General features: G+C 38.4%; 2 protein-coding genes across 3 annotated transcripts; one reads left to right on the plus strand and one right to left on the minus strand.

The window, feature by feature from the left end:
* Positions 1-218: 218 nt before the first annotated feature.
* GTPBP10 (GTP binding protein 10) lies at positions 219-13,000 on the minus strand. Its single transcript, XM_005518786.3, has 10 exons — positions 12,839-13,000; positions 12,214-12,407; positions 12,029-12,120; positions 10,868-11,012; positions 7,603-7,676; positions 6,615-6,667; positions 3,648-3,755; positions 3,077-3,154; positions 2,039-2,162; positions 219-1,291 (listed from the first exon to the last, which is right to left on the minus strand). Exons 1-10 carry the CDS (start codon positions 12,869-12,871, stop codon positions 1,065-1,067), a joined length of 1,128 nt encoding a protein of 375 aa, XP_005518843.2. The 5' UTR covers positions 12,872-13,000; the 3' UTR covers positions 219-1,064.
* An 8,260-nt stretch (positions 13,001-21,260) lies between these two features.
* On the plus strand, positions 21,261-24,823 carry FAM237B (family with sequence similarity 237 member B). Of its 2 annotated transcripts, XM_088062987.1 has the most exons (4): positions 21,261-21,495; positions 21,772-21,890; positions 23,436-23,832; positions 24,523-24,823. In XM_088062987.1, exons 2-4 carry the CDS (start codon positions 21,879-21,881, stop codon positions 24,546-24,548), a joined length of 435 nt encoding a protein of 144 aa, XP_087919113.1. In that variant the 5' UTR covers positions 21,261-21,495; positions 21,772-21,878; the 3' UTR covers positions 24,549-24,823. The 2 variants fall into 2 exon arrangements, with proteins under 2 accessions (XP_087919113.1, XP_005518842.1); XM_005518785.2 differs by lacking the exon at positions 21,772-21,890.
* Positions 24,824-26,264: the final 1,441 nt, after the last annotated feature.

A 26,264-nucleotide genomic window follows, 5' to 3' on the forward strand; every position in this document is an offset into this window, starting at 1 on the left:
TAAAACGGAGTAGCAAAAATTATGACAGCTTATTCTTAGCCTTAGTGAAAGCATATTAGCCCCAAACACAGTAAAATTAGAAGGAAATCACAGTAAGAACCAGTACCAATGATAAAATAAATGCATTATGAGATACCATACCTTTCTTCCCAGTGAATGCTTTAACAAAATTTAAAGAAGCAGGGTATGACACATAAATTAGAAAACAAAACTAGAAGTCTTTGATGTATTCAATCTTATTCTGCTTTATAATCAGTTTAATACCTTTAAAACAGAAAACACCCTGACAATAAAGGACTTCTGATTTTTTTTCAGAGTAAACTCTAAGTGTGCCTTCTTGTAACACAAAATCTAGAATACTAAAAATTTCCAAAAATGTATAGCTCTGTCGAGAAGAAGCCATTTTTTTCACCTAAACGTAACATAAACCAAATGATTCCATAAAAGGAGGGAATCACAAATTAACCATAGGAATTTGGAGTCAGGATTTATGCAACTAACATGACTACAGCAGGCACCAGCAGGTGTCAATAAAACCTCCAAGATTACAAATCAGTCTTGCTTTTTGTGCTCCTACAAGTCACTTCCTTGCAGCCATTTATATGTGTTTTCCTTTAAACCCTTAAAACAAACAAAACCCCTACAATCCAATGCCTGTCACAATAGGAGAACTGGTTCACCTTAGAAGCCTCAGACCGTGGAAAATTCCTCCATCAGAAACTTCCCTTTCTTCTTCTAATGCCCACAGGACATGAAGAGTTGCTGAACTTGCTCCTTTGTGCAAGTTACATTCCCTCCATTCCTCTCACTTGGCAAAAAATATTCCAGGGATCATCAGTTGTTAAGCAGTGCTCTGAGTTACACATACTTTGGTTTTTACATTGTTGAGCTTTTTAACCAACATAAATAAAGAAAACTTGCCCCTTTCCCCACTGTGCCCTACCCAAGTGCCTAAACAAATGGAGGGAAGCAGGCAATGATGGAAGAGGGAAAAATTAAATGGAAGGTCTGCACAACAAAGGCTTCATGTACATAGTTAAAATATTAAAATGTGCTGCATCCATTCAGGAATGCCAGCTTCTATTCATTTGTTTGTTGGAAGTTTGTAAAAGCAGGAGTTTCTCTTTCCGATATTCTTCATTCACCTCCTCTGCTTGCTCATCTATGGATTTTCTTAGACATGTTTTAAGTTCCTCAATTCCTTCTCCAGTGTACGTAGATATAGGAATCACCTCTCTGAATTCAAGAGTATTTGCTGGAATAATATCTTCCTCTAGTAAGTGTAAGAAGTCTGAAAAATAGTAGTGAAAGAGTTAGTACAATCCCCTAATTCTTTATCACTACAAAGCCCATAAAATCCCATTAGTAGAAAATAAACTTCAATAAATTACAGTTATAAACATAACTACAATTAATATACATATTATCTGCTTAATTAGTCTTTTAAAATATAGCTAAAAGATCTCAGAAGACAAGCGCTAACATAGCAGTTATACCATTCTTAATACTGCCATGAGAAGACTCTATTCCAATGAGTACAAAGAAATCCCAAGTTGCAGAATATGGGAGAGTACAGTCTTAAGCCTTTCTGGTTTCTACACAGTCCAGAGAAGAGAAAGCAATTCACCCCAATGTAACTGCAAGATTGAAGTAAACCCACAAAGACCTGTCCAGATTTTTCATGTGTTTAGGCCAAAGTCACATGACAAGTGGTTTATATGTCAGTGACTGTAAGGGGACTTCTATGCACGTTACTCTTCCTCCAGAAGACACTGAGACTGGAAACTTACTTTCCCATATCATGGTTGGGAAAGATCATCTGGATATCTCTATTTTATTACAATCCTTTCCCAACAGTGAAGCCATTAAAAATGCATATAAACAGAGCTCTAAATGCAGGAAGTGATTTTAAACATATGTTCAAATAATAAATTTAATAGCTGACTTCAGTTTCAAACACCTCTCTGCCAATACAGAGTTATCCATATGAAATATTTCTACTACTTTTGATGAAAGTTACTGTTGGAATTGCATTTACCCTGAGGATTCTCTAGTTGTGTCATAAGTTCATCCAAGTTATCTTTTGCACAAGGCAAATCCATTTTATTAATGGCAAGAAGTGCAGGCTTTGTTACAAGTTCCTCTTTGTACAGCTCCAGTTCCTTGAAAGAAAAGTAAATTTCCCTTAGTATTTGTCATTTAACAAGTGCTACTTCAATTTTACATCTTGTCTTGCTTTTGTTTAATTAGCCTTTCTTGCCCAAGCGCCTGTGAGTTTGACTCAGGTGCTCAAGGCTGATATATTGAAGAACAGAAAAAAATAATATTCAGTGATTCAGTAATTTTTTGCTCAAAGACAAATTTCAGGTAAACAAGCCACCTCATTCTGAAATGCCCTTTACAAAAAGAATGAGTGTTTTTTGTTTATTCTGACATCCATGAACACAAAATCAGTTTCAGAAAAACTTCAGATCTATAAAACATGTAAGAAAATAATTTGGAGAGTGTTATAATTCTTAAACATTTTAATATTAGAAAATCACAACCTGAATAAACTAAGCAGCAATACCTGAAATTTAGAAGATTTATCAACTTAAGTCACACAGTTAGAAATAAATTTTAAATTACATAATATGAATTATTTTAATCAGAAACATAGTTAAGAGATGAAAACAGTGCATGTCTGCAAAGCTGGGGCCTGATGTCTTACCTATGTTAGTCTATGAAGTAAGGGCATCGAGGCAGGGCTTTAAGTGTAACAACATATTTCTACTTCTTAAAATGCTATTGGATTGGGGAACTGAGAATGATGTGTCTTTTTACATTTACTGTAGGAAATATCCCACATGCTGCATAGATTAATCAATTCTATTAATAATTATGTGGTACCCAACATAAGCTAGAGTGATTTAACCTGGACAAGTAAAAATAGAGACTTCATAATTTTGGAATCTCTTTGTTAACAGAACCTGCATTGTAAATCCAGAAGACACCCTGACATTTGAATGTTTCTTAACCAAAGCTTTCTTGACTCAAGATGTAACTACAACTGTCACATAGGAAGATGAGAACTTACCTTTGTTAGAAGCAGTATCGTTTCAAAGGCTGTTCTGAACTGAGTCTTGACAGACAGCTGAAACCCAGAAATATCAACCTGAAAAAGTTACACAAAAAGCAGCTTTGTGGTGTAAAATTATGTTACAGTATCAAGGTACTCTCTATCAACTACTTTGCCCTGGAATGTCCATGTGTTCACTCCTGGGCAAACAACACACTGCAACTACACAGCAAAGAAACATCAGAGGCTGGAGGCACAAACTGGTTACTTCTTATACAGTGTTTCTCAAAGGTCTGGTTTTTAAACTTATTATGGGAATCTTACAGAAAACAAACAAACACATTTTTGTTATGCTCAGAACACATCACTGTTCTAAATTAACTGGAAATTTTCAATGATGAATTCTATTTAAGAATTTAATTTATCATTAGTCACTTGAGTGCTCCATTCTGTAAACAGAATTACAGCTATATTTATGATAATCATGCAAATTTCAAATTATTTGAGAAATTCCAACAACACTGCAATTAAGATGTATTTTATTTATTGCACATTGATTTCAATAAACTGTAAATTTTATTTAACTTACAACTAAGAGAAGCTGTTTAGTTCTTTCCACATGTTTGAGAAATCTGTGGCCCATTCCTTTGTTTGCATGCGCACCTTCAATCAGTCCTGGAAGATCAGCTACTGAAATCTAGGAAAACAAAAATTTCAAACAAAATACTTCCAGTAAGCAAACCCAGGGACTTTAAACCATAAACAGTGACTATCATTTCACATAAACAAAAGAACCCAGACAAAATAATATGCATTGACTGTTTCAATACAATTACAATCTATCATTAGAAGCACATTAAACAAAATGCTGCTATTACACAGACCTGGTGCTCCTCACATTCCTCCTGTCTATTTTTTATAGCTGTCTGCAAAGTATAAAATAGAGGATAATAATACCTCAGCCTCAGCAGAGATATTACAAAATTTAGCTATTACCAGACAATAAAACAGACTCTGAAAGGTGAGCAGGTTAGGCTATCACATTTGAATAGAATTCAAACTGTCACTAGAAAATAAAATAATGCCTGTTCCTTGTGGCTACAGAGCATTATTATTCCAAATACAAACCCACTTAACACTGCTCCCCTGAGAATGAGAAGATACAAGAATTTGACTTCTGTCCTTGAGCTCAAATGAGACTTTGATTAATCAATCAGCCAAAGCCCAGCAAAGACTACCACAATGGACAGGGACCTTTGTCATTTTCTCTACTGTTGAGAGGGCTGCTGGACAGCTGAGGCAAACCAAAAAAGAGCAGGATGATAATGAAACCATCAAAATAGCTATTCAGTAAGTCATAGAAAACTAAGACAGAGAGTGAAGAAGAGCAGAGGTAGGGTCTTCACATCTATCTAATGCCCATTTAGACAGCAACTGCATTAAACTGAACAGTACCCAAAGCCAGTATACCATAAAATTTCCAGCGTGCTACTTATTGCAGAAGGGGGCTCAGATACTCTGTTAGAAAATGTAAGTGCTTCTGCTAGTTTTCATGATCTGGTACTTAGACTTGAAACCCAACTCTGCTCAGATCCTCTACTTTTGTATCTTTTTTTCAAGCAGTAATGACAGCACCAAGAAACTTGCACGTATTTTCTTTTTTATATTGTACTAAGATAAAATGAGTAAATTTTTTCTCTTTAAAAATGTCAATGTTCTGTAGGAGAAAATGAGTCATTGTCCCTTGAGTGATACAAGAAAGACACCTCAATTATTGCTCTTAATTACATTGCTTATGTTGTTTCAGCTTCAGCAGCTGCAATATGGAGAATACCTTTACTCCTAGAAGTTCTCTATGATCACAACCCCTCATTCCCTCGACTTTAGAAAAAAGGAATTTTGTCCACATAGTTCCTATACAGTACCCAAAACTGTGGTATAAAAACCATGAACTGTAGAAATGACCAACAGTAAGGATCACTGGCTATGACAAAAAGACTTCAGAAAAGAAAGCCAGGAGAACAAGTAGATCTCTTGCTGGAGAAGGATACACCAGTATGAGCAAGAGATCCTCAATCATGGCAGACAGTTTTTTGAAAGGGCTATGCAAAATCCTGTTTATTTTCAGCATAGCTTTCTAAGATAAGCTACCCTAAACTAGGAGATAAAATGAATTTAAAAAAAAAAAAAAAAATCCCTTAGAAATACTGCATCTCTACAGGGAACCAGACAAACTAGACTTACTTTCTTTCCTACACAGCTTTGTTGAAGTTTGTTAAATGAAGATTTCAAGCATCAGCTACTGAATCTCCCTAGCATTATTGGTTCTGAAACCAAAAACAGTAGTTTTTTGTCTTTTCATATCTGAGGGTTATGTTTTTCTGGTTAACTCATCTGAAACCCTTTTATGCACTCGCCTTTTATCTTGGAAGTGATGAGTCCAGTGCTGCATGTATCATACACTTCAAAAACAAAGTAAAAGCACATCAAAGAAGATTCAAGCTTGAGGAATGAAAACATTTGCTGCAACTTTTAAGTGAAGCTGGGGTCCAAAATCTAATAGCCTCTCTAGTCTCATTTAGCACTGGTTTCCTCCTCAGTGGATACTGCAGAAAAGATTCCAGACACAATTATCTGACAACTTTTATCTGAAGAAGGTGGGTGGTACAGAGTTCACAAAAATTAAGGTGGTAGGGCTATAACTCCACCAGTCTTTAGAACTACAGTTTACCACAAAAGGAACTGGACCCAGGTGCCTCACCTATCAGGTAGTGCACTATCCTGGCTGTTCAGGTAATCACCATCATGTCATACTATTTCAGTTTTTAATTAAAAAATCCAACCCGTCAAACAAAAAAACACTCCTACACCCCAAAAATCAAACCAAACCAACAAAAACCCCACAAACACAAAAAAATGAAAAAAATAAAAAAAAGTTAGAGCAGCCAACCTTGAAAGTTGTAACAAGAAGTTACGGTAACAGGGTTATAATCTCAAAACTCCCTGCCATTCACTAACGTAGATCTTCAGCTATTGGACAAATGTAACACTATTTGCATTCTGAAAATTACTCACTCAGTCCACAGCTCTCTGTACAGGCAACTTGCATAAAATTTGCTTCTTCTAAATAAAAACAACGGGCTGGTCTCTGAAACAGTGATTTTTCTCAAGTCCTAAACTTGTAAGTGTATACAGCAATCTCAGTTCCGTAAACAATTTCATACCTCTAAGACTGTAAGCCAGGATAAGAACCACAGAAAGAAGGTAAGGGAAAAGGAGAAGCTATTTATTAAAGTGACTTGAAATAAGCTCTACAGCGTAACACTATATTTAGCTATGAAACTCTCTTATTATTACTTCATAAAACAGTACTTTTCCCACAACTCCTGTTAAGTCCATGTAATTGCATTTGACATGTACATATAGCTACACTTATGAAAAGACAAGTTTTCATAAAAATAACTAAAATTTTTCCTTCTCTTTCTGAAATTCTGTTAAGGAACAGAAATAGTCAGTCCATGTAACTTTAACAATCAGAGTGAAGTTTCATACCAACCTGCTTATAATCCGCATACATGATCTTTCCTAGTTCAGGCTGTATTGTTGTGACTGTGGCAAGGGGACAGGAAGAAAATAAAACTGGTTTTAACATTTAAAAAAATGTTAAAGTAACAAAACATTTAAGTATTGTAGGACTTTCTCAGTGTATTCATATTAAATTAATGTGCAGTAGCAAAAAAAAAAAAAAAAAAAAAGAGCAAAAGGAACAAAGAGAATCAAAATAAGAAAGATGAAAATTAGACAATAAAAAATCCAGTGCTTCACCAAGTCCTGTCTCTTTCTGCAGTTCTGCTCCAGTCATCCCAAAATAGGAACAGTGAAGGTAGAGAAGTCTCAGACACAAAAACTATTACCTAGACTTTGGATTAGCTCCCAAACAGGGATAAAACAATGAAAGGTAAAGTGAAATTGGACTCTTCAAACTAAGAAAAGGCTGTAGAGAATTGGGAATGGTGCAAAAAGGTCAGTAGGAATTATCAGTACCTGCACTCTTTAATTAAAGTAGATCAGACAACTAATTCTAATTTACTGATAGAAAAATAATAAAAAAAAATCTGTCCATTTTTCAGTGGACAGATTAAAACCCCGAAATCTTATCTGTAACAAGTGGTAGCAAATTCTAAAGCATACAAGATATTTGTGCAAAGGAACTTGACAGTACGTATTCAGTAGACTGAGGATATTACACACCACGGAGAGTCTCAGTTGCAATAAAATGGGCTGAGGAAAAAATAAATGCTAAATAGACCCTGAATTAGTAGGTTGAAGAATTGTGGAGGTGTATACATGAAAAACTGAGGTGGGTAAAGAACTGGACACTGGGGCAGCAAGTATCTCCTTGAAGTATTTCTTATCATTAAAACGCCAGGCAACATTGCTATACCCTATTCTTTATTATAAACCTTTATTATAAGCAAGTCAGTGAAAAAGACATTTTGCTCTTGGGAAATACTACTGCTCTAAAAATAAAAGTATGAACTTACATGCATAATTTGCAATCTCAGGTTTGGCATGAGAAATCTTGCTTAACAAGGATGACTTTCCCGCATTTGGAAACCTAGAAGGAAAGTCAGGATTGATACACTGAATAAACACCTATATGATTCCTGTATACTTATTTCCAAACGTTTTCTTTGATGCTATCAACTCATTTTCACACTCATCTACTCAGACTATTTTTTTTTTACAAAACAAACAAGACCCAGGGCATTATGATTTAATTTTTTACATCAAATCTGAATTTTTCTAAATCCAACAATGCTTCCTAAGGATGCAGGCAGAAGAGTTATGTAAATACATGTGTAATATATTTAAGAGAAACCTTTCAAAGTCACTCAGATAGAAATACAGCATTACCATCCAGGCATACTTGGATTCACTCTTTAAGTGCCACAGCTAATTTTGTAAATTATGCTTGCATTCTAAAAGGCTGTCATGCAAACCTATCTTCCCAGTTGGATTTACAGTCTCTTAGCATACACATCATGGTTTATCAAAGTCTACACTTGAAGTACCAAGGATACCTATGCTAGAGTTTAGCTAACATAGCAAAGCAAATGTAAACTCTGAGTGAGACTGTACACAGACACACACGTGCACAGTTTATGCGTGGATTTAAGGCAGCGAAGCTGTATGGGGGATCCTGAAACTAATACTAACCTGTTTTGTTACCAAGTAAACCTAAAAGAACACCTAGGAGCTGGTCTGTGCACGCCTGACTGTTGTAACGTTTTCCCTTTACAAGGGATAGCTATACCTGCATCCTTACACAAAGGTGTTCCTTAAGGGATACACACCAGCTTTTATAAAGGATTCTTCACAGAACACATGTACCCACTGAAGTGGAAACCTAAGTTAAGACTGAAATTGTAACACCCACCTGTTTTAAAGATTAACCCGAGCTGGAATGGGCACAATAGCTTTGATACATGTAAAACTTGAAGTTAATCCTGACATCAAAGGATAGACTACAGTTCTTATTCTTAGCACTCTATCCAGAAAGTCCATACAAGACTTGTGTTCCAGTCAAATTCACAAATATTCACCACAGCAAGAGCAAAGAAAACTCCTTCTACAGACTGTGTAACTCAACACAGTCACAAGACACAAAGGCAGGTGTCCCACAGAAAACCAAATACTCTCCACTTGAATACACGGAGAACTGTGGCCTGTTAACAGAGCTGGTACTGTACTACATGCCTTTATAAAGGGGCTGTACATAAATCTTTCTTAAAAAAAAATAAAGCAACCTAATGACTCTTGTTATAACAGGGAAAACTACTGAGTGCATTTTTCATACACTCTGATGTTCAAAGGTGCCTTAAAGACATTCCAGAAGGCTACTCTGGTCATATCCTCAAGAGAGCACTTTGTTTCCACTGAAGCAGAATATGTTCTTTGAAGTTTAAATTGCAACCTAGACTAACACATCACAACCTGTACCCAAACTTGATGGGCCTTTCTTAAGTCTACGTATTTTGGGTTTTTTTTAACATGATCTAATAGCAAACCACTCACAAAAAAGGTGAAAATAGCAAACACAAAGAGATCAAAGAACAACCACAAACTATTGGAGGCTGATTCATATTCCCAATAAGAAAATTATATGCTTCTCTAATTGAATGATAATGATTTTTGTATCCATTTTGAAGGCAAACTGTCAGCTAAAATACAAGATTAAAGAAGCATCAGCATCGTAAAACTCCTGTACTTTCACACTGAACAAAACAAGAAAAAAATTCTATCATGTAATTACTGAAAACCAATTGAAAATTATGTAACTTTAGAGAAATTTTGTATTAACAAAATTATTTCTAACAACAACAACAAAAAGTTAGAAAACCATGCTGTCTTCAAGCTTCCATTTTTTATTGGTATATACCAACTAGATTATTTCCACCTCAAACTCATCATTTCACGTTTCCTATGTTTTTCTATTAATAAGGACCACAGGGCTGATTTATGTTAGGGTTTTATTCTATTTATTCAGGTGCTGAATAGAACAATAGTTGTACTACACTACAAGTGTAGGTTGTTGAAAGCTTTCTCCTAATAAAAATATATTTATCTGCTTTGCTATGAAACAGCAACATCAATATGCAAGTCCTAGTGTTGTAGTTTGTAATTACTTCCTTCCAACATTACAAGCTGGTTTTTTGGGGAGAGTAGGAAACAGCCTTTGGAATTCACTTCAGAATTGCTACTAAAAGGATCTACTTGTGCCAGTGCCATGAAGTTAAACATACAATATGCAGTGTTCTTGGCTCTGTTTTGCACCTCCTATCTACTAAATAAATATTATATATTTATGATATTGTGATAATAATATTGTGGCCATCACTGCAACTGCTAAATACAATTAAATTACTAATTATGTATTATCCTGATTCATGAAGCCCTTCACTCACCAAAACATCATGAATACTTTCAAAATGTTAAAATTAATTTTAATAGCTTGTCCTGGGGTGACTTTATGATACTGGTATCCCCAGTTGTCTGGTTTATGTTATATATTAAGTTCTGCACCTTTAAGACTGGCTTTGAGAGCAAGAGAGGGGGAAGAAGAAGCCGCAGTTTGTGTTAAAGAAAAACATCACTCCCACACATCCCACTCCTGGACTGTGGTGTCTGCAGCACGGACAGACAGCGGGACAGAGCTTCTCTCTGGCTTTTAGTTAGTTCTAGCTAGCTGAGGCAGAGGAGTTCCCTGGACCTTTGTTTGTTTTTTTTCCCAATTTTCTTGGATCTGTGCAAGCCTGCTCTGGACTGAACACCCAGCCAAACCCCGGGAGCTCACGCCTGTGGCCCACCGGGGCCTGGGCCTCGGCACTTTCCAGCGCCGGAGGGACTGATAAGAACCTGAGCGAGCCGAGCTACACCACATGAAAAGGACTTTTTCTTCCTAGACTTGCCATCCCATCGAACAGCAAGAGGTTTTATTATTTAATATTACTCAATTTCTGTTAAATAAACAGCTTTCTCTCTAAGGAATTTTTTCTTTTCCCGGACCAGTTAGTGGGGACGGGCATTTCCCTGGGGAAATCCCCATTTGGAGTTTTCCTTCCTAATTTGCCCTAAACTAAGACATAGCTTTAAACTCAATCTAATTTTTTCAAATTGCAAATAACTTACACGACAATGCAAATGCACAATTAACACTCATCATCCAAACTGTCAAATTTCTTTGAAATCAAATCTGAAATATACTACTTTGTTTTCTAATATTAGTTTTCAAATTACAGTACTTACCCAACTAAGCCAACATCTGCTATAAGTTTCAAATCAAGGTGAACAGTTCTCTTCTGACCCTTGCAAGGTAGAAAGTTTGTTGCCAAAGAGCCTCCAAGACCTCCACGAGCTGCTAAGAATCTCTCTCCTGCTGCATTAAGCTCTCCTGAAAATAAATTTGTTAGTGAAAAAACACAATCCCCTGCAGTAGCTCAGTTGTTATTTTCCACTTAAATGTCTCTAGTTATGAGACAATTTTCTGTATGCTTCCCAGCAAGAACTGTGCCCTCAAGGTCATGGTGATTTTCCTTGTTTGGCAACAAATGAAAGCCATCACACCCAGCATTCTTCTGTCATACAGTCAAGTCACCTCAAGAAAACTGCAGACAGGCAAAGTATGGCCAAGATGGAGGTTCTGAACCTTTCAATATTTGAATTCAATAATGCATTCATAAGATGTGCCTCCTTTCAGATGGTGCATATTTTTCCATTAAGATGCAGACTGTGAGATCTCCCTTAGGGTCAGAATAATTAAAACAACAAAAAAAGACCAACATTTGGATATCTTTACCCCTCTGATATGCCTGAATTATAAACAAATCTTGCAATACCTCAATCTAGTTAAATATCCAAACCAGGGCAATTTCAGAATTTAGTTTTAATTCTAAACAGTCTGAAAAAGAAAAACTCTGAGAAACTGCAAATGAACTATTGAGAGCTATTCCAAGAGTAGTATTGGAAGAGATCTTCCTGGTGAGTGAAAAAACAGATATGCATTTTAAGTAATCTAAAAGGTTGACATTCAGCAAGGATCTTTGTCTTTTCATAATTCATAAAGACACAGGGACATTTACTTGGGTTTATGACCTCACATAATTTATGTGAGGTCATGAATGGTTTTGTGGAGGATCAGTATGGCTTCCAGCCTTTAACACTTGCTTCCAACAGCAAAGGACTTGTACGTAGTGATACAAACCAACTACTGCTAATTTCTGGAAGGGGTCCCTACTTTTCCAACACTTTTTACAGTATATTTGTCAACTCTTTGGCCAAACAAAGAAAAACACAGCCATATTTTGGAAAATGTGTAACCTTAAAACATCCTAGTACTAGAAATCCACTCAATGTTATCAATAAATGTGACAAACATTAGATACCTTAAAACAAAGCAAATGTTCTTACCAATCTGCTTGCCCTCATCATCAAGAACTGAAATTCCCAAAGGCACATGAACTTCACAATCTTTTCCTTTTTCACCTTTCAGAGCTCTAACACTGGGAAATATTAAACCAGGATTAGTAACTTAAGCTGACATTTTGCTTTCTGGTAAAGCTGAAAGTAACAATTCTCATTAAATAGATTCTTACCTGCTGTTGGCTCCTGTTCCAGCTACAAACCGCTTCTGGGGATATTTCTCCCTAATGTTCTTTAAGGTAGTCTTGTCTCGGGCGACGAACCAGACATCACCACCTCTTCCTCCTTCCCCTCCCAGATTAGGGTAACCCATTCCACCAGTTCCTCCTCTCACATAGACCCGCAAATTGTCGATGAAGTTGCTGTACTAATAAAACAACAGGTTCAACATCAGCTAATTACGTTCTGTTTATATTTCGCTTATGGAAATGTGTGAAAAACCTCTTGGACTGATCTTTCCTGGCAATAGATGAAACTTCCGAAAGCAGAGCGTAGAGTTTTTAATCAGTGTTCGGCATGTCTTCCCCGGCAGCGACACCTCACGGCGCGCAGGGCCGCGGGCCGGGCTGGGCCGGAGAGCCGCGTGTGCCGCCCCCCGGGACATCGCCGACGGGCCCTGACGGGCGCCGGGCACTGCGGCCAGCACGGCTCGGGACGGGACCGGCCTGCGCCACCCGGCACACGGGAACCCCCGGAGAGACCCCGCAAGCGGGACCGCGGCTCCCCGCCAGCCCTCCCCGCCACCCGAGCGCTGCCTGCGGCTCCATCCCCACCGCTCCCCGGGCCGGCCGCACTGACCTTCCGCAGCACCGCCGCGCCGCACCGCACCATGTCGGGAGCGGCCGCCGCTCGGGCCCGGGCCCAGGCCCAGGCCCGTGGTTGTGCACAGGGCACGGGGCAGGAGGGCGGGCAGGCTCCGGGTGCCGCACGGCGCCAGCAGAGAAGCGGCCCCGCTCCGGCCCTGCAGCCGCGCAGGCGCGGCCCGGCCCGCGGGCTCCCTCAGCAGTGAAACCGTAACCTCAAAGGAGAGACCCGGGGCAAAGCACCACCTGGGCTCGTATCGCACAGTCCTGTGGAGCCGGCGGCTCCTGCTATGTCACTGGCTATCTCTTGTCACCTGCTGGGTCTCTTGTCCCTTGGCTGGCGCCACGGGTCCCCGTACCCTGTGTAATGCAAGGGATTGGTGCCACTCCACGGCCTTTACAATCCAGCAGTGGGAGGTGGCCACCACCAGTACGCCAAATCAAAAGAACAGAAGACTGAGCATGTGGACTAATTAGAAAGAAAAGACTACAAAGAAAATAATAATTTAAGCAGCAGAAGATAGAATACTAATTAATAACTAGATAGCTGAAGAACTTTGACTTATTTGCTTGCTAAAATATGTATATAAAGTCTTGAGAATTGGTATGCTTGATTTGTGGAAAACTTCCACCTCGCACCCTGCGCAGAATAAACGATGTCTCGCTTAGAAAGGAGAGATTTATAAACCTGGCTCTGTCGGTGTTTAGAGGGTCCCTAAATTGGCAGCAACAGGAGTGCCTGAGGGGAGAGGTTTTGGTTAGCAGCGCTCTCCAGCAGCGTGTTCTCTCCTTGGAACCTGTGTGCTGGCTCACTGCTGCGCGCTGGACCCGTTAAAGGCTGTTGGTCATATTGCTGGTGTGCTCTCCTTCAAGAAACTGAGACCTTAAAATTATGCTATTTTTCAGGATAAGTATTCTTATAAATTAAAAGCTAGACTTGCCAATACATCAAGCAATATAGCAAATTTATTAATTTGTTTGATAAAAGGTGAATAAATTTTACAGCACTGGGTGTGTGGGGGTCTCTGCCCCAAGCAACGTACAAATTCAGGGTTTGAACAGCAGTCTTCTTATACCATTCTAGGCACTTCACTTCCTCAAATTTTCAGTTATTTTCTACCTGCTTTTCTTCGTAATCAGCAGTTGTGGGTTTTGAAGATCTGTTGGGGAAGTGGTCCAAGATGGTCTTCTGATGTCTCTCCAGCCTCCCATTCTTCTTTTAAAATATCTTTTATTTCCACTAGCATTATTTTTGGTTATGCAGTTTGTCTAAGCAAGCATGTATATTCTGTTAGTCAGCATACATTTTGCAAACCTTCTTTTAGTCATTCCACAACCTAAAGCTAGCATGTCTAAAAAATGTCTTCATAGGGCTTCTTCCTCAGTTATTACAAAAATTAAAGTCAGCACGTTTCAAAATGCCTTTGTAAAGCCTTTCAGTTCATGTTAGTCCTAATTCCCCTTTTTAAGTGATAACAAATTCTTCTATACTCAAAAAAACACAGTTTATAGCTTGAACAAAGGATAATTTGGAACTTACACTACAAGGTAGTTTAAAGCTTATATTAGTTACTTGTAGGTAATTACAATTTTGTTGTTAAAACAAACTGTTAGCTAAAAGTTTACTGTTATATAGTTACGTTGTTAAACCTTACTTCCATGCCTTACTTTAGCTGATTCTTAAAACTCTTCTTTATCATAATCCCATGGTCTCTGTCTGCATTGCTTGCATACACACATACATAGGTGGGTGCTATTTGATTGACACAAATCACAACCTGATTTCTCACAGTATGACAGTTAAAAATACATGGCTTTAATAAGGCTTAAAGTGTTTCACATTTTTTAAATGTTCATGAATCTAAGAAATGATTCTGTAAATCGTGACATCAGTAAGGTCTGAAGAGTAAAACTGCTGAAAAAAACAGAGTCATAGAATGATTTGTATTGGAAGGGAGTTCCAATTCCATCCAGTTCCAATCCCCCTGTCACAAGCAGGGACACCTCCCACTAGACCAGGTTGCTCCAAAACCCTTGCCAACCTGGCCTTGAACACTTCCAGGGATGAGGTATCCACAGTTTCTCTGGGCAACCTGTGCCAGTGTTTACGACCCTCACAGTAAAGGACATTTCCTGTGTATCTAACCTAATTCCTAATTTCCACTTTTAGTCTGAACCTACTGCCACTTGTACTATCACTACAGTTCCAGATAAGTCACTCTCCAGCTTCCCTGTACAGCCACTCCACATACTTGAAGGTTACTATAAAGTCTCAACAAAATCTTCTCCAGGCCAAACAGCCCAAATTTTCCTGGCCTGTCTTCAGAGGGGAGATGCTCCAGTCCCCTTAGCAACTTCATGGCTTCCTCTGGGCTTGCTTCAACAGTTCAATGTCCTTGTGTTGGGAGCACCAGAATTCCACACAGTGTTCCAGGTGGAATCTCATGAGAGCAGAGCAGAGGAAAAAAATCCCCCCCAAGTTCTTCCATAAGCCTCTACTTTGTAGATAAATATTTCTTTGGCAAAATGAGCATGTTTTTATACTTTTTGTGGCTTTTTAAAGCACTAATCCTCATCAAAAAGTAAATATTTTTCTGTTCCTTCTTACAGCTTTTCCACAAGGCTTTACATTCTTGATTGCACCTGCTAGCTGCCTGAGAAGAATCATTACCATTTACAGTAATTTAATACTAAAAATAACTTTAACAATGCATGTTACCTGCTACATAATAAAATAATTTGTAAAAGATTTAGAAAACAGTGGTATGCCTTATGCATCCTAAATGTCCCAGCAGAACCTTTAAGTTCATGTGATTGGCAGAACAGAAATTATCGCCACAGCAAAAAATTCAGAACTCCCGTGTTGTGCTTTCAGATCATGGGGACCACATCTGAGCTGTGTAGCAGGTAATATGTAACATCTAGTGGGAAGTGTTTTGAACTGATCAGTTTAGAATGTCATGACTGGAAAGTAGCAAATGTGGGCCTGGCCTTGTCCTTGGGGCATTTACCTGAGGACTTGCAGGCTGAGACTCCTATACTCTGATGTCTCCAGAGGTGCAACCACGTCGTGAACAGCTCCCTGCGATCTCCATCTCTCTCTCTAAGTTAGGTCAGCTGAACTTGAACTGTAATTGCTTATCTTTGAAAAGAAGAAAAGTGACCTGGCCAACCACAGACCCTGAAGCCTGGTCTCAGTCTCACTGCAAAGTTTTGGAAAAACTCACATTTGCTGTATTAATTCCCAAAAACATTTGATATGGTATCACCTGGGAAGGAATGAGTTTATTTGGGTTAGAAGAAAAACTGAAAAATGAGATAGCCACAAATAAGGTTGAAAAGAAAGATGCCAGGCTTAAAGGGTTAGTTTTAGGATAGTCTTATTTGATATTCTTTGTAGTAGTCCTGATAAAATCAGTAAGAGTATGCTCATGAAATTTGGAAATGAGATATACTTAGGAATCACCGTAAGTACAGAAATGTGCTACTTTTGGCCGGGGTAGAGTTAATTTTTTTCACAGTGACTAGAATGGGGCTGTGGTTTGGATTTGTGCTAAGAAGAGTGTTGATAGTGCGGGGAATTTTTAGGTGTTGCTGAGCAGGGCTTGCATGGAGCTGAGACCTTTTCTGTTCCTCACCCCACTCTGTCAGTGAGTTCATGGGAAACTGGGAAGGGACACAGCCTGGACAGCTGGCCCCAACTGACCAAAGCATGTCCCATACTATGTGGCATCGTGATCAGTAAAAAAAGTCAGGGAAAGAAAAAAGAAGGAAGAACAGTTCAGTCATGGTGTTTGTCTTCCCATGCCACTGTTATGTGTGACAGGGCCCTGCTTTTCTGGAGATGGCTGAACACCAGCCTGCCCATGGGAATTCGTGAATGAATTCCTTGTTTTGCTTTGTTTGCTGCACAGCTTTTGCTTCCCCTATTGAACTGTCTGTATATAAACCCACAAACTTTCTCACTTTTACACTTCCAGTTCCACCTTGCTCTTGAGGGAGTGAGGGAGCAGCTGCATGGTGCTTTAGTTGCTGGCTGGGATTAAACCACCACAAGGAAGTATCTCAGGAGATGGATTTCATTTAATGTAGGGAGGCAATAATGTCATTGCGTAAGGCCCGGGTAAAATCTTGTTTGAGGTACTGTGAAAACCTAATCCATTATTCTATAGCTGAGCTAAGGTTGAACTAAGGGAGGGCTAGAGGGAAGTTAGGTTCATCACCAGAGACCTTGAGAGCCTTTCAAAAGAACAGATCTTAGGATGGCTCAGCTTGTTTACTGCAATAAAACAAAACCACAGAGGAGACACAAGTGCTGTCTATAAATATATCAGGAAAGTAAACATGAAGGATGAAAACCATTTAAATGAAGGGAAAAGACACGAGAACAAACAGGTCTGTACTATTCAGTAATAAATCTATCAGGAAACCAGAATAATGTTTCTAGACATTTCTGCAATTGACTAATGAAAGTGCCTTTCCATGGAATTAGTGGGAACAAAAATATTTCTATTTTTAATATGGCACTTGATAAATGTATGAGGTGATTGTATAATAGAGCTTTTTTGAAGTGGCAGGGAACTAGACCCTGTCATTCAGGAGGATCTTCCTGTTCTGTGTTACCATGCCAATTCATAGTACAAACAGCAGAACATTTTGTCCAGATTTATGATTAATAATATGGGAAGGACCTGTCAGTTTTCTCTGAATAGTAGGCAAGGTTCAGAAGTCCTTACAAAGGCAACAGTTAGACTGTGTTACTGTGACTTCAGTAAGGCATATGATGTCAGCATTCTATAGAAAATAATACAAAGAAGGAAATAAGCAAAAGAACTTTTAAGTGAGATGAAAAAAGCACAGGTAAGTTGCAGATAGTTCTTCAAGGATCAAGTCACAGGCCCAGAGCCCTCCTTGGATATCAGTACAGGTATGTATCAAATGACACCCTGGTTTTGTGCCGTGATCTGCTTTTGTGGTACGCAGGGTTTCAGTTTAGTCCTTAGAACTGTTAGAGCATCCTGGTCTGAAGCTGGTCCATTTAGCAGAGCCATAAATTCAGTGTGCTGCACTTCCTTAACACACAGCAGGAGATTAACATGTTAATGTGCAGACTGGCTCAGAGATGCCAGCAGAGCTACTAACCAGTGTTAATTCATCCCATGTAATTAATCCACAACTTGACCTCAAGAAACAGAAATAAAGAAGAGCTTTTCTCCTGTATGTTATGAGTTGAAGATGTTAAATTTATTGATGTAACACTAGATTTGTTTCAAGAGAGAGCAAGTTTCTGCCAACAAGCTCATGCCAGCAGGGAATTAAGCAACATTTCATTTGAAATGTGGCACTATGTGTTTTCTGGAACCTTTTATAACATTAAGTGGCTCATCACACATACATGATGCTAAGAATTACTGAAACAGAATCATTAAACACTCTGAAGTTTGAGGATATTTAGATGTTTCATTGTCAATACCTAACTTCAAAAATATATCTGGTCTCCTGAAGAGAGTCTGTTTGCCAGGGCAGGACTGATTCTATCACCTTTGTCCCCTGTTTGCATTGGGTGTGTCATACTTGACCTTCAGTAACAGGTCTGGGAGCACTTCAGCGTCAAGCCTGATGGCAGAACATCACTCTGTCATTTTTTTATTTCAGAAGCTGCTAATCAGTGATGCAGAGGGTGACTCAATTCTTTATCCTCAGTGAATCAATCCTGTTTACGTACAAGTGTGCCCATGTCACAGAGATATATATAATTCAGTCACAAAAGGCTGGTAGCATTTTAAAGGTTTCCAAACTGATTTATACATAGCCAATGCATATTCTGAGTTTCGTGATAAATAATTCTTCAGTTCCTGCTCTTTCCTTCTTACTGTGTACTTCACGTATTTGTGTACGATTGCTTGAAAATCACAAGGGTACAGCTACCTCGAATCATAGTTTTACCCTTCTCTTTTCTCTCATGGTACAAATTACTAAGTAGTGTACTGTCATCAATTCTAACAAGAAGAAGCCATAAAATCTCTTCCCCCAACAATTTTAAAACTTTCACCAGCAATTTTTTGAAATTTGTGCTATATGTGGTGTTTTTCTCAGTCTAGAAAAGAACTAACTTCTATGGAAATATGTAGAAATTAAGCTGAAATATTTTAGCAATACAACTTTATTTAAAGTAGAGTCAAAATAATAAAAAAACAAAAGTCAATTTTTCTTTCCTTGCCTTTCTGAACGTGCACACAGCTGGTAAGTTGGCATAATGGTCTTTCTAATTGACAGAAGTAATTTCACCAACATACCCGAGGTCCAAATATTGTAAAATATTGATGTATTAATTTTACACTTTTCTAGAGAAAGATAAAGAGATTTAACCAATACCAAAGATATGCTCTTCAGTACAATAAAGTCCCACTAGATGGAAGCACCTCAGCTTCCACAATAGCAGGAGTAAGTGGAAGTACAGTAGTTTAAAACACATGCTATGGAAAGGTATAAATGTTGGAAGAATTTTGAGGGAAACGTTTTATTTTGCCCAGATTCATGTATCAACTGAAAAAAATAGACGCTTTTACTATGAGCCATATGAGCTAATAAAACTCCATGTCAAGCAACTGTGCTGGAGTCCTTGGGTTTACATGTAGTGTATGCTGTAGCTTTGGAATTTTTTTGGAAGTCCTGCAGAATTAAGAACACAACACAGTTTTTCTCTAAATCCCATTTATATTTAGTCATTAGCTTAAAAAAATCTTTCCAAAGCACATGGATAGGTTCTCTGCTTTAAGGACTTTCCCCTTCAGCCCAAGCTTTTACATAGCCTTCAGGTATGTTAGATTTTACAAAGGCGGTCACAGATTGATTTTTCTTGACTTTCCTTTTCTTGTTCTGAAATAGAAATATTAATGACTAACTTAATAAACATGATCAGTGACTGTCTTCATGATGCTTCCATCCTACAAACTTCATGTAACATTTCACAGGATTATTAATTGCCAGTAATTTTTATCTCTGCCAACTTGAATTCATGGGTTCATCCTTGTTCCAGATGCCATTCTCCCACAGGTCATGATCCTTCAGTGCATGACTGACAAAGTGGGTAACATCAGAAAGGAAAATAAAATACAGAAATCAGCCTTCAGAATATTTTTCACTTAGAGATGTGATTTTTTTTAGATACTATCAATGAATTTTCATGTAGATTCCTAAGAGAACATTGTTGACTAGGTGGCATTTTAAAAAGAGGTATTTTTATTTCAAAGGATTTTCCCAACAAAAATCTATTCCTTAGCATTTTAATTTCTATAGGTGTGTTCTGTGAGTACCTTAAAAATGGTGGATTGAACTAGAAAAAGGAAAAGCAAGAGGAGAGTGATAAAAATAAATCTGTAGGATGAAGAAATATGATCAAAGGCTGCCTTCAGTGGCTGTTGGAGTAGAAGGAAATCACTGTGTTTGCACCAGTATCCTGTGCTATTACACCTAGATGTTTTAAGCGGGAATGAAATGAGAAGGGATTGATGCCACAGCCAAGCAGCTGTGGAGCTACCCACCTCTTTACATGCCTTTAAATTCCTTTGAAATTTTGGCTGTTTCACTATGAGATTAACAACACTAATAAATTCGATAGTGCATGAAGCAAACAGAAAGGGAAAATTTTCTGAACTTGAAAACTTACTGAATGCTGTTTTTTATTAGTGATACAAAGGAGATCACTTAAAGGTAGGTTCCTACTGAGGTCTTTCTAATGCTTTTATTTCTTTTTTATGAACACTGCCGTAGAATTTCAAGGAACAATTACATCTAATTGGGCTTTAGCTCCTTTTAATGATACGAGTTCAGAGATAAGCTAACTGAATATTCCAGTCTTTCAGATAGTTCCTTCTGTTTAGTTGTGTAGGTTCAAACTTGGCTTACCTTTTGAAGAATGATTTTGAAACAGTGTTGACATAGCTTAGCTGGTAAGGCTTCCAGAGGATTGTGAACGCTGTCATTTCAGAGCAAATTTGTATTTGTGCTTAAGCACTTTATATATTGGTTTTTAGACAGAAAATACTACATTTCTACTTGAAAAAACTGTCTGACTGTTCCTGTCATGTTGAGTTCCACCAAAGTGTGTTGTGAAATCCTAACAGACCCAACTTACCACATATCTGTTCTTTTTCATTACATTGAACATTGTCCCTGCATGTTCTGGTGGGCAAACAGGAACATGCATGGAAACCTAGGTTTGTGAATGGGAGTTTATTAAATGAGAGTGTTCATGTTCCTGATTAGGAGAAAGATTTGCTACCATTGTGTTTTCCTCCCCCTGACAGCCCTCTGCCCCTCCTCTTCCCTCTCCCAAGACACCCCCACCCCTGAAGGCAGCCTCTCCAGGTGAGGTCCCAGCCCAGCCTGGGCTGACACTGGGTGCTGCTGCAGAAAGAGGTGGGGCTGCCACAGCTCCCTCCACCCTTCCTCCCACCTGAGTTCAGTTGCTGCTGCTGCTGCTGCTTTGCCAGTGGCAGAGTCGTCCCTGTGCACTGTAACCTTGGCATCCTCGGAGCATCCAGCAGCTGCCAGGCACTTGCAGCCCTCTCATGAATGTCTTTCTTTTTCTCCAAGTGGCTGACTTCTGTTTTTCAAGGCTACTGTTTTCCATCTCCTCGCTTAAATACTGTAAGTACAACTTCTGCTGTGGCTCTTTTGTTACTGCCTTTGTGAAATTCCTCTCTCTTGTACTGAATAGTGAGAGTTACTCATTTAAAGTCTCTGAGGTTTGCTGTGGTCTCTGCTCCTGTTTGTGCTGTTCAAATGAGCCCTTAGTATTTCAGTTTTTAGATGGATTAAAACATGAAATTAGAACAACTCCAAGTGTTGGTGGTTTCCTGGCTGCCGTTTTCCTACTTTGTAGGAAATTGCCAACGTGTCCTTCCTCTGAATGCTGGTGCCCAGTGAAGTGGAAATGAGAAGAGAAGCCTTTCCATCCCTACTTGTTTGCTGGAACCAGTGTTCTAAGAACCCAAAGAAGAGAAACTAATGCATGGTGATAAACTCTCAGGATGCTGAGGCAGGTAATCCTGCCACCTGCTGAAATGTATCTGGCCTGGGGTTTTAGGAAGGAGCTAGGCTGGAAAGTATCGGTCTGGCTCAGTTCCTTGGGTGCTGAAGCTGAAGTAAAGGAATACATGACTAGGGACCTCAGTTGGCTGCAGCAGTGTGATTACACATTCAAACAAAAAATATCATCCCAAGACCCTGAGGCTACAGCAGAAAGGCCTATTCCTAGCTGTTCTAGTTCCTGACCAAGTTTGGCGTGACTGTGAACTCCAAGGTGTCACCCCAACTCTGTATTCTTACAGACATTCCATATAAATGTTGTATGATCTTTGGGTTATTCTCTCTTTAATTGCATCACTAGGAGTTGCAGAAGGGATATCAGTGTGTTAGCACTTGGAAGATATCACAGACTAACTTTTAATATTGACAGTGCCCAGAGGTATTTTGAGTGGAAGAACACACTTGCAATTCTGGCCAAATTCCCAGTAAAATTTGCACAGCTGCCCAAAATGTTGCCTTTTTTTCTGTACAAAATCTCACATAATTTTCATAATTATATTTTACATCCTGAATTGGAAACTGTGACAATAAGCATGTCACCAGCTATTTGAAATGGAATTGATTTAGGATACCAAAATAAGGAGCACTGTCTGAAAGTTTTGACTTTTTTTTCCTCAGACTTCTTTCTATGCTTGTCTTTTCTGTTTGATTGGTTTCCTCTTTATGTTTATTCTCATGTTCCACTGCACTTTATAAAGATAGAAAGGGCTGATAAAAAGATTATGAGGTGTTCTAGTGCTGTTCTGTCTAAACTTGATTCAAGGATATAGAATACACATCATAGGAAGCCTGCATTTTTCCCAGGGGGAATCTCTCTATAGTAAAGAATACATATTCTGTAGCATTTGAAATTCTCATTGTGCCTCCTGTATTATTGCTCTTCCCATCTCCAATTCTCTGGATAGTTTCAGTTTTGCATATATACTAGAAATAATAATGCCAAATGATGACAAAATTTTACTTAATTTTCTAATATAAGCCAGAAAGGAATTTTCTGTCTTGCAACAGTTTCTGAATGAGTTCATAACATGCCTACATTCACCCAATACAGTGTACAGTCTGATTTACCATTCCTTCATTACCATCTTTCTGAGTCAGACTTTCCATGAAAGACTGCCTGTTTATAATTGTTTGTTTGCAGTAACTTAAAATAGCGTACCACTAGGACTCTAAGCATCTGCTATTAACCTGATTTTACTGACAATCCAAGCACAGGAGGTTAAGGAAAGAAATGTTGGTCTCAAGGAGTAGTTCTGACATTGCCTATGGTTACTTCAAACATTTTGCTTCAGGTTTTCATGTTTGAAATGGCATTAACAATTTCTAGGTGCAAATCTAGCTTTCAGAATTAGGGTTCATTGACTGGTATTTATTCCATGGTTTGGAAAAGTATTTTTCTGAATATATGTATAAATTATCTCCTGGGGTACCCATGAGACTTATGTGACAATGAACTATGTAACGTCAGAATCACTGTGATTTTATGCACTTCTTTTCAGGTATCTTCTCGAAGTATGGGATTTGTATGGAAACGATGGTGGTATCTTCAGCTGGGCTGTATATTGATAATGAATTTGGTTTATGCCAATCTAGAGTATCAAAAAGAAACTCCTCCAAGTCTGCGTGAGATTGACCATCAGTGCTGGGAGGCATCATCCCATGGGCTGGTGGAAATGAAGAAACTCAAGGTAGCAGATACAGTCATTGCTCTCTGGGACTTCATGATGTTCCTAAAGGAATCCCCTAAGCCCAAGCACAATGAACTCTTCAATGATTTAGCCCAGAACTTCTGGGATATGTATGTGGACTGTGTGCTCTCAAGATCCCATGGAATGGGCAGAAGACAATTAACATCTCCCAAATATTCTTCCACATACTCACACAGAACTTTAGAAGGTAACTATAGGATATGGTACTAACATTAAACTGAAACAATCCTCACCCTTCATTGTTTAGACAACTCAGTATACTAATTCCCAATTTTCTGTCTTTGCATGTCAAAAGTGTTTGCATCTTTCAATGGTAGCTACTTTTACAATACATGAGACACTAGTAGTTAGGGTATTACATTTCTACAGTTAATGAAGTGTAAAAAATGCTGGGTGTGCATGTGGAAATGTGTGGAAAAAGATACCGCATTCTCTGTTTATCACTGTGTGCATAAAAATGACAATACATTAATAAAGTAATTTCAATACTGAAAGTCTCCTGATATCAGGAGTTCAGTCTCATCTTTGGGGAACCATCATTCTGCAGAAGGGAAGCTCAAATCCCTGACAGTTTGAGCCCTATTCTTCCTACTAAAACTGCTGACATATAATGTGATGTCATGGTCACTGTGACTCACGAAACAGTGACAGGTTCTGGTCACCATGATCGGGTTTGACTCTGAAGTGATGTAGGTGACTTTACATCTTACTAATCAGTCCTAGGTCTGTTGCCCCTGTTCCTCCTCAGCAACAGGCTTTTTTCTGATGTACCCTGTCAGATGATTCAGGTTCTCAGAATGAACATGAAGATTATTTAATCATATAATTTCTAACATCTCACTTGGACAATAACTACCTGTCTTTCATAATCTTGCAGGGTCTGCTTTCACCAATCCATTTTAGGCCAAAAGGGGAGAAGATGAAGATACTTAAACAAGGCAACATCAAAATGAAGGAGCACAAAATCACAATATATATTGTAGGTGTTTGGACAAATTATTTGGCATAGTTCAATCTCTTTTTATTTCTTCTTTCTTTTTGTATAAAGTACTAAATCGCTCCTAAACTGAAAAGTACATGAACCCCCAGACTGGCACTTTTGCTTTCCTGTCTTGCAGACTACCAAGCTTGCCTTTTCCTCACTGCATGTGTGGATGTGTTTGGAGTCAGCACCTCTGCTTTCCCATGTAAACGTTAAAGTCTGGATGTGCCGTATTTTTGTAGTCTTGTCTTTTCCAATAATTCTCTTTTTAAAAGTTAATCCTCATGGAAACCCAATATATTTTTATACATTATCCAACAGAGGAAATGTAAACAAATGTATTTTGTACATTGTCTTGTACATACCATTAAGAACTGCCAAAAAAAGAAAGAGGTGAGACATTAAGCTGAAGGGGAGGATTATGCTTATTGTAATGTCCTGTGCAATCTAGACTTTGTATTTTATCATTGCTTAGTCTAAGCTATGGATTAATTAAAGTATTTTTCTAAGCAGCAAGGTCTGAATAGCAGTAGTTTTCTTGTCTATTACCATGTTATTTGGTAAGCCACCACTACGTGACATGAAGCACAGTGCTTTACAAAAGACTGCAAATAAGGTGATGCAGTCCATGCCTGTCATTGCAGGCAACATTGCAGTTGAGATGAGACCAAGTGGCTCTAAAGAGGGACAGACTGACTGGACTACTGCTCTCAGTATAAACCATTGAGCATGGAGATTAACTGCCTCCTTAATCCAATTCTTCTGAGCATAAAAAACCTGAGAAATGCTTACTGTTCTCTGCTTTACTCCTTGGGCAATGAAGCTTCAGTCCCTGTTGTGTTTTAGCCTTTTATGAGATTACAAGTGGTTTTAATAATTTTAGGAAATAGTACTCATAGTAAACCTTCATGAGTAACAAGAAATCCATCCCATATAATGCCTAGCTCATACATAGTTTGTAAAATATCCAACAAGTCTCACAGATTTGTAAATGTTCATTTAGGTAAATACAATATTTAATTTATAAAATATGTCTCCTACAGTATTCTGGAGAGGGTACAAAGTAGTGAGAGATTTTTCTGGCCCATGAACATCACTTTAGGTTGCTGATAGAAATAATATTGTTGAACAAATGGAATTATTACACACCCAAACACAGCAGCTTCAGAAATTGATACATTATGATGAGCAGCAGTTTGAGAGCCATCATCGAACCTGCCCCAGCAATATCCAGTTTATAAAGTGTACTGCATTGCATTTGCAACAAATATTTTAACTGGCATAAATCATATTAAAAATGCCCTTACATTTTACTTACATTGATCACCTACAGAAGAGTCAAAGTATAATAACATTTCAAAGGGATTGTTTCCTCTATGAGTGGTCTTTTAATTGAATGCCAGAGCAAGGTATCCTATGCAGTTTTAAAAGCTTCATCCTTCTTCAGGCAGTAAGTCTGTTTTAATCAGTTTTCTATAAGACACAAAAGTGCTTAGCATCCACTGTAATTGTTTCCAGAATGTTTGAACAATCAATTGCTATGGTCACCCTGCAGTGTCTGCCAATGGGGCAGGTGATTATGAGCCCCAGATACACAGCAGCAGAACAAATTCCAGCTGGACATTCTATGGTGTACA

The sequence above is a fragment of the Pseudopodoces humilis genome, chromosome 1, assembly GCF_049639895.1.
Source record: "Pseudopodoces humilis isolate 2021_Gansu_Grassland_sample_001 chromosome 1, ASM4963989v1, whole genome shotgun sequence".
Lineage (NCBI taxonomy): Eukaryota > Metazoa > Chordata > Aves > Passeriformes > Paridae > Pseudopodoces > Pseudopodoces humilis.